This window comes from Ichthyophthirius multifiliis (genome assembly GCF_000220395.1).
Source record: "Ichthyophthirius multifiliis unplaced genomic scaffold scaff_1120509251141, whole genome shotgun sequence".
NCBI classification, from domain to species: domain Eukaryota; phylum Ciliophora; class Oligohymenophorea; order Hymenostomatida; genus Ichthyophthirius; species Ichthyophthirius multifiliis.
The window spans coordinates 27390-39390 of NW_004086165.1; the positions used below are offsets into that span (position 1 = coordinate 27390).

The 12001-nt window shown below is 15.6% G+C and overlaps 1 protein-coding gene across 1 annotated transcript, besides 15 other annotated features; it reads right to left on the minus strand. All coding sequences in view use genetic code 6, as the record gives it.

Moving 5' to 3' along the window:
• Nucleotides 1-2648: 2648 nt before the first annotated feature.
• Nucleotides 2649-2695: a microsatellite.
• A 438-nt stretch (nucleotides 2696-3133) lies between these two features.
• Nucleotides 3134-3192: a microsatellite.
• Nucleotides 3193-4653: 1461 nt separating this feature from the next.
• Nucleotides 4654-4708: a microsatellite.
• A 454-nt stretch (nucleotides 4709-5162) lies between these two features.
• Nucleotides 5163-5194: a microsatellite.
• Nucleotides 5195-5841: 647 nt separating this feature from the next.
• IMG5_147860 (protein kinase domain protein) lies at nucleotides 5842-8132 on the minus strand (the record flags this gene model as incomplete). Its single annotated transcript, XM_004031021.1, has 2 exons — nucleotides 5842-6850; nucleotides 7136-8132. Coding segments are annotated over 2 exons (2006 nt in total), but the record flags the coding sequence as incomplete, so codon positions are not given.
• Nucleotides 6495-6659: a microsatellite.
• Nucleotides 8133-9285: 1153 nt separating the features above from the next.
• Nucleotides 9286-9321: a microsatellite.
• A 33-nt stretch (nucleotides 9322-9354) lies between these two features.
• Nucleotides 9355-9393: a microsatellite.
• A 389-nt stretch (nucleotides 9394-9782) lies between these two features.
• Nucleotides 9783-9824: a microsatellite.
• A 150-nt stretch (nucleotides 9825-9974) lies between these two features.
• Nucleotides 9975-10018: a microsatellite.
• Nucleotides 9975-10023: a microsatellite.
• A 141-nt stretch (nucleotides 10024-10164) lies between these two features.
• Nucleotides 10165-10237: a microsatellite.
• A 691-nt stretch (nucleotides 10238-10928) lies between these two features.
• Nucleotides 10929-10999: a microsatellite.
• A 33-nt stretch (nucleotides 11000-11032) lies between these two features.
• Nucleotides 11033-11073: a microsatellite.
• Nucleotides 11074-11927: 854 nt separating this feature from the next.
• Nucleotides 11928-12000: a microsatellite.
• Nucleotides 11937-12001: a microsatellite.

The window sequence follows — 12001 nt, forward strand, 5'->3', positions numbered from 1 at the left end:
ATATAATGTAAGTATAAAAGATATTAATAAATTTTAAATAAATTTTAATGAAATAAATTATGCTACATTTATGTAAACAGATTTTTTTATTTTAATAAGAATTTATTTAAGGAAAATTATTTTGTTAGAAAATTTTTATTTATACACGGAAAAAGAAAAAAAGGATTTTTTATAAAAAAATGAGAGTTTAAATAGGATTTATACATATTATTTAAAAAAACGTATTTAAAAAGTTTTTATTCGGTTAGAAAACGAATAAGAAATTTTCGCTTTTATGTAAGAAGAATAAACTATTTATTACTTTTCTTTAGTTTCTTTATAAATTTAGAGATAATATCCCTTATTTTAAATAATTATTTAATATTTAAATGCACTTTTTAATTTATAAAATAATATTTAAAGTTTATTTTAAGAATAATTTTTGTGGTACAATATTAATCAATTAAGTTAAAGTTTAAACGATTTTTAGTAAATTGTAATTACTAAATTAAATGAATAACTAGATGATATGGAAGCATAATAAAAATAAACACTAGTTTTCATAACTTTGATTGGATTTTGGGTTATTTTTAGTTATATTTTGCTTTTTATTTAAAAGTAAAAGAAAAAATAATAACTTTTATAGCTTTTAGGATGTTTTTAACCTGAAAATTTATAAAATGAAATAAAAATTATAAATAAAATTAATAAATTAGTAGATTTTGCAAATTATTCATAACAAAGGCACTTAAAAAAATGCTAATCTTTTGTTTAAAAAAAATAAAAAAATTTAAATAAGCGAAATAGATCAATTGCATCTTTTAATTCATTGAAAAAAATAACCATTTAATAGATAGTTTTTTGCATACTTTTTTTATTACTACTTATAATTTGCCCTATTTTAAATATTTTAATTAGATAAAATTACAAAAAATAAGTGTAAAAAGATTTATCCGAACGAATAATTTTGTTAAATTCTTTAGAATATCTAACCAAATTATAAACTGTTAATTAGAAAATTGTATAATTATTATTTTAAAAATAAGAAATTCAAAATACTATATATATAAAACTTTATCTAAATACTATTTAAAATACATTGGTAATAATATAAAACATGTATAAGCTTTTTGATAATTATTAAGTTTAAAATAATTAAAATTAAAGTTCATTTAAAAATATTTATGAATGGATTTTATATGGAAATGTTTGTGAGTATTATGTATAATATCACGATGTTTTTATTAATAAAAATAATTATCATTTGTGCGTTTAATCTTTTTAGGGTGTTTTGTAAAGAGGATTAATTATTTCATTTAAATATTCTTTCGATTTTTTTAATAATCTTTAGTTCGTTTATAGTCAAAGCTTAGAAACTATGAAATAATAGTTTATTTTGTTAGAAAAAAATTAATAATAATAATTTGCAATTGATACTATTACCTAAAGTATATATTATATTGAAGAATTTTATTATTATATTAATAAAATTTCCTACACTAAATAAATTTAATTTATAGAAATTTGCATGTTTTCTGCTTAAGTTTTTATTGCGTTTTCGGTTGTTTTTTTTGGGTGGTTCTTTCTATATAAAGGGGCTTAAAAAGAAATTTTTTAAATAAAATGCTATTTATAATTATTTAATCTTAATTTAATTATTGAAAATAAACCTATTCTCTAATATTTTAAAAGTAAATTTTGAAAAATAATATTTTCTTTTCTTGATTTTCAAATATTTTATTAACTGCTAATTATACTAATAACTTAGACTATTATTATCATAACTTCAATATATTTTATAAGTTAATATTATAATCTTTCTATTTTCGTAGAAAAAAAAAATATGCTCTATCTTATTTAAAATCAAAACATATATTATTTAATTATGTATCATGTATAATCATAAATTTCTTTTAAATATTATTTAATATTTTTTTAAAAAATTAAAATATATTTTAAAATATAAAATACTTATTTACCAGAATCCATAAAATTATAAATTTATATTTTATTAAAAGCGAAAGCTGTCAAATAAAACACCGCAAAATATTATATTATATTTGTATAAAATATATAAAAAATTAAATTTATAAATATTGGATTACTTTAAAAAAAGTAAGTAAAATTTTTTATAAATTAGGCCAAACATATTTTATTGATTATTTCATTTATAAATTATAGAATTGGCCTTTTATTTAAAAAAATATAAATATAGTTTACTTAAAAATCATAAATTTCAAAAGATACATAGCAAAATTTTTATACAGGAATACATTTATTTATTTTAAGATTTTAATAGAAAAATATCATTTTTAAGTGAATTTCATAAAAAAATTAGACTTTATTTTGCTTAAAGATAAATAATATTTTAATTCAAGTAGATATATTTATTAATTTTGTAACTTTTATAGATATTTTATAAAAAAATTCATACATTTTATAAATTAATTTATGGATAAAAATTATAAGCAATAGTATTTATAAAAATATAAATAAATAACTACTATAGTCTCTTTTTATATAACTATTATAGACCCCTTATATAACTAACTTCTAAAAAAATTGCGAAAATTTTGGGGTTTTTTAGGGAATATTTTATTTTTATAAAAGTATACAAAAGCATAGTATACTTAATTTTTTTGGACATGTTTTTAAAAATTATAAATTGTAATTAATTTTTTTAAAAATTAATACTTTTTTAATAAATATAAATTTTAAATTGATTTAATTATTAAATGTTTAATAAAACTTACTTTAAATAATTAATTTTCATAATTTATTAAATTTAGTTATAATAATTTAAAGTTGATATGGTTTATATAAAATTTATCTTAATGTTATAAACTCTAAATTCTCAAGATTTTAATCATATCAAGTTTATTTGGAAGATAATGAAAGATAAAATAAAAATAAATAGAATTTAATAATTAATATGCATTATAATTATTTATAATACAAGTTTAGAATTTATTAAATTAATTAAGAAGTTAAAAATAAAATTAACCAAATAATAAAAAGATTGCCTTTTATTATAAAAGAAAATATAGAATTAATTTTATGTATTTGAATATAATAATAAATATATGTATACGTTTTTATATTTATCTTAAATATTAAAATATGTTTATATATAATTCTCTTAATATTCGCATTATTATGAGACAGATTTTAGTGTTTATAAGTTTATGAGACAAATTTTAGTTTTATAAGTTTTTCAAAATAATATTCGAATATCAATTTTACAAACTTTCGAATACTAACATATAAATTTTATTCAAATATTTAAATAGTAAGTTTGTCTGGATATTTTAATAGCACCCTTAAATATTTATTTGTTATGCTTTTTTGAAAAATATATTTATTTTAAACATGAATTTAATTTAAATTTATATTTTTTAAAAACATTAATCTATAAATATTTGGAAAAAAAAAAAATCAATAATAATAAAAAAAAGAGGTAAAAAAATGAGCAACTCTACTATTATAGGGGCACTAGAAAATTGCCTTGCCTTACATAATTTATAAAAAGGATAACGATAAATAGATTATATAGTATAGAATTTAATATATAGAATAAATCAATAAAATTATCTATATAATACTTAATAGTTATAAAAAAATGAATACAGGATAAAATATGATAAAAGAACAAACAAGATTATTAACTAATTGAATATAATGAAAAAAAAAAAGAGGAAGATATTGATGTTGATATCGAATATGAAAAAGGTTAAATTAAGAAATAAAAATTATAAATATGTATTAATTTATGGAATATAAATGGTACCAAAATAAATTGATTTGAATTAAATAAAGAGATATAATAATTAAATTAATTAGAAAAAAATTATAATTGATAAAATGATTTATTGAAAAAAAGATAATTAAAAAGTAATGAATATTATATACAAATAATTAATGATAAAAATATAATGAAATAGACTAAAAAAAATTTAATGCATGAAATAAATAATATAGAAAAATAAAAAAGAATAATACGTATCTTATAAAAAAATTATAAAAATAGTGAATAAATTAATGAAAAATTATAAAAATATTATAAAAAAAATAATAATAATTTACTTAATAAAGAAAAACTTTTTGTTTTAATTTAAGTAGAATGATTGATTTCTTGAAGAAAATTAATAATATAATTATTTATTGTCTAAATATAAGATATAAGGTATAAATTATTCTAAATACTATAAAGTTATTAAAAATTATACTCAATTAAAAATTTGCGTTGAAATAGCTACTTTAACTAACTACAAATATATAACTTGTATACACAATAATCATAATACAGATAAACTGTAGATACTTAAGATTTAGGTAATTAATGGATATGTCTTTCTTATAGTTTGGCATAGAGAAATAAAAGAGAATTTAAAAACTTTGAGACAATAATCACATTGTAAAAAAATCATGAAAAAAGTAATTCATGTATGGTAAAAATATTAGCTACTTACTTGAATTACTAAATGATCATAGATGAAGATGATATATTTGAATAAGATATATAAATATAAGTATATATTAAATTAATTAAGAAAATTATGAATATATATCTATACTTTTTTAAAATAATAAAAAAATCTTTTATTTAAATATCATAAAATAAATTAAATAGAAAAAATATTGCATAGATATAATATAAATAACATAAAAACTTTAAAATATAATAAACAAAGATAAGAGAATTATAATTAAAAAATATAAGAATAATATATGCCATAGTATAATTTGCCTGTATCAATTATAATTAAGATAGAATAAAACGAAATGAGTAATAAATACCTTTATTAACTAAAAATAAAAGAATAATGTACATGAAAAAAAAAATTGATTTTTTTTATTTTTATATATTTAAATGTGATTAATGAAATTATTTACATTTTTTAACAAATTTACAACTATATTCTGTATTAAAAAATTAGTAATTTTTTTATTTTTTTGATTAATTAGTTTTAATTTTTAATGTGAAATTTTAATATATAAATATAATGATATAAAATATGCATAATAATAATTGTATATGCATTGAATATTTATAATTTATAAAATATATATTTAATAATTTAATATTATAAATTTTAAAAATTATATTTTACAATTATTGATATTTTTTTGTAAATTTAAAAATTAAATTATATTTATTTAATATAATTATCGTTTATTATTAAATTTATAAATATATATTTATAAAAATATTTATTCTTGTAATTTAGTTTAAAAAGATAATTTTTATAAATAGATTATTTTTCATATTAATATTATTATTTTTTTAAAAAATATTTTCTCTTTCAATGAAATATTCTTTTTTAATTTGTAACTTAAAGGATTATATTTTTTAAATAATTTTATATAATAAAAAGATATAAAATAATTTATATTTGAAATTCATTTATGAATATTTAATATTTTCCAAAATTTAATTAAAATCAGGTCTTTAGTCTTAATTTTAATCCCAACATTTTTCAATTAAACCTTTAATAAAAGATGGGCATCCACTATCTAATTAATCTAAAGGAAGCCTATTTCCTGAGCAAACATGTTTCATTATTTCTACTGGTTCCATATTTTTATAAGGAGTTCTTCGCGAGAAAATTTCCCATAAAACAACAGCATATGAATATATATCAGCTTTTATAGAATAATATTTATTTTCGAATATTTCAGGAGCCATCCAATGAAAAGTTCCTAATACAGAAGTCATTAATTCTGAACTTTAGGTTCTAGAAAGACCAAAATCAGCCACTTTTACATGAAAAGAATCTATATTATTTTAAGAAAAAGGTTAATCTAATAAAAGACTATAAATAATTATATATTTATTAAACTTATTTTTATTAAAAAAATAACTTTAATGATTTTAAATCTCTATGTATTATAGGAGGATCAAAATTATGTAATTATTGCATTCCTAAAGCAATATCTTTAGCAATTTTAATTCTAAAATCAAAACTAATTTATACTTATTTTCTTCTTTTATGAAATAAATCAAAAACAGTTCCTCCATAACAAAATTCAGTTATTATATAATATTAATCTTCATTTTAAGAAACTCCGATAAATTTAACCAAGTTTCTATGGTTTTTTATTTTTAAAAAAGAGTCGATTTCTCTTTCAAATTCTATTTAGTTTTTTAAATTTTCTTAATCAATTTTTATTTCTTTTATAGCTACTTCTTAATTGTCTATTTCTCCTTAATATACTAAAGCTGAATGACCTTTATTATTATTTTTTATTTTTTTGATTTAAGATTTTTTATTTTTACCTTTGCCTATTTAATTTTTTATTTTAAGATTTTGAAATGAAAATATATAATTTTAAGGTATTTTAGGATTTATTAATGTTAATAAATTATCTTGATTTTTTAAATTTAATTATTTTAAATTATTACTTCTAACTATTGTTGAAATTTTTTGACAAATAATGGTTTTTTATTCGTATTTCCCATTTCTTTCATCAATATCAATTTCATTAAATTCTTCTGCAGCTTTATGAGATAGATGATTATTATTATCAATATTATTATCTATATTATTATCAATATTATTATCAATATTAAAATTATTATTATTAATATTATTATTATTATTATTATTATTATTATTATTATTATTATTATTATTATAATTATTATAATTATTTTTATTATTATAATTATTATTATTATTTTTAATAGATTTATTTTCAATATTATTTAGTTATTCTTATTTATTTTTTTCCGATATAATAAATTTTATTTTTATTGGTTCTTTTTATTTTTATTAATATTTATTCATTTTAAAAATTGAATTTTATATAATTTTCGTATCGCAACTTTAAGAATGCTGTTTTTATAATTTCATAAATACATTTGAATTCTCTATTTTATTTTTTACATTATAAAATTTAAAATTTTGGAAGTTTTCTTCATTTTCCTATAATTCTATATTGTTTTGCTAACTTTTACATATTATCTTACTAATTTCTTCACTTTTATTAAGATGTGTATTACTTATTATGTGTTATGACTCTAATGAATTATTAGAAAAAAAATAACTTGTTATTTTATTATTATCTTAATAATCGCCTTCTGAATCACTATTAAATATTATTAAATTGTCATTGTTATTTTTATTATTTTCATTTTCTTTTAATTCTTCATTACTTTCTGTATTTTAGAAACTATTCAATATATTCTTTTATTATTCAATTATTTAAGCTTTTTATTTCAAATTATTCTTTATTTAAGAATCATTTTTGTAAGCATTTAGTGGTGTATTTCCTGATATGTTTTTTTTGCGTTTGAAATCATCAAATGTAAAGAAATTTACTGAAAAGTTTTAAACATTATACACATTATTACTATTTGTGAAATAAGAAAAAGGTATTTTTAAACCATAAATACTCTTTTTATAATTCAAATATTCTGCAGGATTATAATTTAAAGATGAAAAACATTATTTAGAATAGATATAACTAATTGCTTATTAATCTAATATAGGAAAATTATTTTATAATTTTATATTTTTATTATTTTTTTAGACTTTTTGGAAAAACTGTTAACTTTTAAGAAAAGTTTCCTCATATTTTTTCTAATAGAAGTTAATTTTATCAAAAAGGAAGGTTTCGTCAATTTCTGTGTTATTTTTAACTAATGAAGTACTTGCGATAATAGTATTTAAAATATGAGTAATAGTACATAAAAAACAGAATAATTCGTCAACAATTTATACAGAAATACATGCTTAAATTTAAATAAGAATATTTTAAGTAAATATAAATTCACATAAATTATTAACATGATCAAAATATTCGAAAAAATCATCCAAAAAAAGAACGGAAACAGGTTTAAATTCATTACTTTAAATATTACAAAAAAGTGGTTTTAATGAAAAATTTCCTTCTATAATATGAATATATTTAATGAGTAAATTAATTTTTTCCTTAATTACAAATGAATATAAAAGTATTAGGCTTTAAATGTATTTTTAATCCTTTATTTTTGGCGCAGTTTATTTAATTATCCTTTTTAAAATGTCTATTATTGTTATTTTTTTATTTAATCCGTATATAACATCCTTTGGTCCTTTCCTAATATAAATATGTAGAAAAATAAGACTTTTAAGTGCACATAAAGGACCATCTTTAAATAATTTATGCATATAGATATATGTTTTATTGATATTATTAGATGGATTTTGCCAAGCTTTTTTAAGTAAAAAATTGATTTTTTTATTTATTATATTATGTAAATTTTATAAATTTTCCTCTAATATTTGTAAAATTGCTGCTTTAGTTTTTTATGTAAAAATTTGTTTATTTTTTATTGAAAAGTAGCAACAAATTTAACTTTTTGTTATTGAAAATTTTTTTTTATATCTGCGTTTTCTTTTTTTTCATCTTCCTCGCTTTTAATTTATAATTCTCCTGCTGTTGTGTTTTTCAATTTAAAATCAGGCCAACAATTAATCAAATATTAAAGCAAAATTTCCGAAGAAGGTCTCATATATTGATCTCTGGCAAGCATTCTTTCAATTAAAGCGTATAAATTTTGTGAATAAACAGGAAATTAAGGAATTTATATCTCACTATTGAGTGTTTATATATCGTTTTCAAAAGGTTTTTAATTAAAGCAAAGGAAAAATATTATTACTCCGACTGCAAATATATCTACTTTTTCTGTAATACTACAACCACTTACTATGTCTATTTCTTCTGGAGCTCGAAAACCATCAGATGTGTTTTTTAGTGTTTCTTCTTAAACTTGGGTGATGTTTTCTGGCTGTATGTTTTTGTGGATTTATGTACTTATGCATGTTAAATTGCCTATTTTGTAAGAATTGTCTTTTGTTTTGTATATAGATTATAATGTCAAGTTTCTGTGAATTATATTGTTTTTATGTAAAAATGCTAAACCTTAAAGGACATCGCGAAGTATTCGGACTATCTATATTTCTTTCAAAGCTTCAAATGGTAATTATTGGCATAGATTATAGAGAGAATTTAATGGAGAGTTTTCCATAATGAATACTGCTAGGTCTTTTTGAATAAATACATATTTATATGGGATTATGTTTGGATGATTTAATTCTTTTGTGTGTAACCATGATATATATTCTTACTTAAATAATTATGATTGCTTTTATTTATCTAATAATTTTATATACAAATTTGGATTTTCTTTTATAGTGTAAATAATGTTTTCACTTATTTCTATTTATTTGTCGAGTGTAAAATATATATTAAGTTGTGGATTTTATATTAGAAAATTTTTATAATTATTTTTTTTCATTTTTTTTTTCTATTTAAGTTATTTATATATATATATATATATATATATTAATATATATACGCATATTTTGTTTTTTTATAAAATTGTATAAATATTTTTAATATTATTATTTTTATTATATTATTATTTTTTGTTTTGTTTTATATATCTTTAATTGTATTATTATAATTATTTTAAAATTTAAAAATAACATCTATTAAAGATGATTTTCTTAATTTTTCATATAATATTTTGAATTTTATTTTAGAATATTTTATCTTTTTTAGAATATTTTATCATGTAAACTTATTAAAAATAATATTTACTGTAAAAATATTTTAATATATTATATAAGTTAATAAATAAATATGAAACTCATTTTTATTTTTAAATAGTAATATTATAGTAATAAAAAAAATGATTTAATTATATATTAAACGCCTTTTAAAACATAATAAAAGTAAATAAAATATTTTACTTTAATTCTTTTAATTTATATATAATATTATCTAGTTATAGTAACTAAATAAAAATAATAAATAATTTATTAATTTAAATTTAAAAATTTATATTTATTAATTTACTTATTAAATAAAATATTTTTTATTTTTTTAATTCTTTAAAACCTTGAAATTGAAAAGTTTAAACGAAATGTTTACTTTAAAAATCTAATATAAGCAAAAAATACATAATTAATCAATTTAATAATATATATAATTTATTAAATAAATCTTTAAATATATTAAATATTATTAAATATAATAATATTATTAAATAATATTTTATTAAAAAATATAAATTATAAATTACTTTTAATAAAAATTACCATTAAAATAAAAAATTATTTATATATATATATATATAAAAAAAAGTAAAACGTTCTTTTATATTATATAAAAAATAATAATAATATATTTAAAAAGAAAAAATATATAAAAAATAAATAAAAAACAATCAAAAAAAAGACCAAATAAATAAAAAGAATAAAATAAAAAAATGTCCGTATTTATAATAACAATAGAAGTATGTGAAAACTGTTAAGAACATGCTTGGTGTACTCATCATGATGAATAAAAATATAATCGTTTATATGAGGCAACAAAAGCTTAGATAATGTCAATATCAGAATTTCCTATATAAGTAAAAAGAAATTTCTCAGAGGGATAAGAAAACTAATTATAACCTCGAAGAGGTGCGTTTGAAATATCATATAATGGAGTGATAATATATTCAAAAATAAAATCTTAATTATTTCCTGAACCAATATAAATAAAATAGAGAGTAATTAGTTTTATAAAAGATTTATAAGCAGGAAAAGATGTGTCCAAATATGGAAATACAAAAGAAAAAAAATAAGCTCCTCCTAAAAAACCAAAAGATGAAGCAGCTATTTATGGAACTTATTATGTGGCTATTAAATAGGAAGAATAAAGGTAAGCCCTATTGAAATAATAATAAGAAGAAGAAAGAAAAAAAAAAGAAGAATAAGCAGAAATAGAAAGATAAAAATAAGCTGAAGACGATGAAAAATAAAGAATTATATAAGAAGAAGAAGAAAGGATAAGATTTTAACAGGAAGAAGAAGAAAGAATATAAAGAGAAGAATAAGAAAAAGTTGAAGAGGAGAAAAGAATAAAAGAAGAAATTGAATTAGCAGAAAAAAAAAGAATACAAGAAGAATAATTGAAATAATAATAATAAGAATAAAAATAATAATAATAATAATAATAATAATAATAATAATAATAATAATAATAAGATATATAATAAGAAAAACAAAAATGAAAAAACTATTATTTTTTTTTTTTATTATTATTACTTTTTTTTATTATATATCAAATATTCATTTTTTTTAATTATATTTTTTAAAATGATTTTTATTTTATTTTATCATTAAAATATATTTAATATTTTATCATTTAATATTTTTATATTATTTTTTTATTTATTTCTTAAAATAATATAAAAATATAAATGAAACTATTTTATTATATTGTTTATAATTATTTAAAATAATTAAATCTAGAATTATCTTGTATATTTTTAAAAAATTTTATATATTTGTATTTAAAATAATTTTTTTAATTTTTTATTCATTATTTTTCTATAAATATATTTTAATTTAATAACATTTAAAACTTTAATTTATTTATATATGTTAATTAATTTTTTTTTAAGTCATTTATTAATAAGTAAAATTATATTTTTTTAATTTTTTCGATTAATTTTGGTATTATAAATTTTATAATTAAAATAAAAATATTTAACAATAAAAAAATTATTTAAATATATAATTAAAATATAATTATGTAAAAAAAATTAAATTAAAATTAATTTTTTTAAAAAATGATTTATAAATATAAATTTTTAAATATTTTTAATTTAAAAAATAAAAAAGATATTAATTAAAAATAAAATAAAATAATAAAAATTAAAATTATTGAAATAATATTAGAAAATAAAATATATATTTGGAAAAATATTTTTATATTTATTTTCTTAAGATATTTAATAAAAAATTTTACAATAAAAAAATATTTATATAAAAAGAAAAATATATGTAATAGAATTTTACAAAAGATAAAAATCTAAAAAAAAACTAGAATGCTTAGTAAAAAATTTTTGAAATATTTAAATGAATTATAAATAAAAAAATGACTAAAATAAAAATATATAAAAAAATTGTAAAATATATATAAAAATAATGATAATAATAATAATAATAATAATAATAATAATAATAATAAAAATAATAATAAT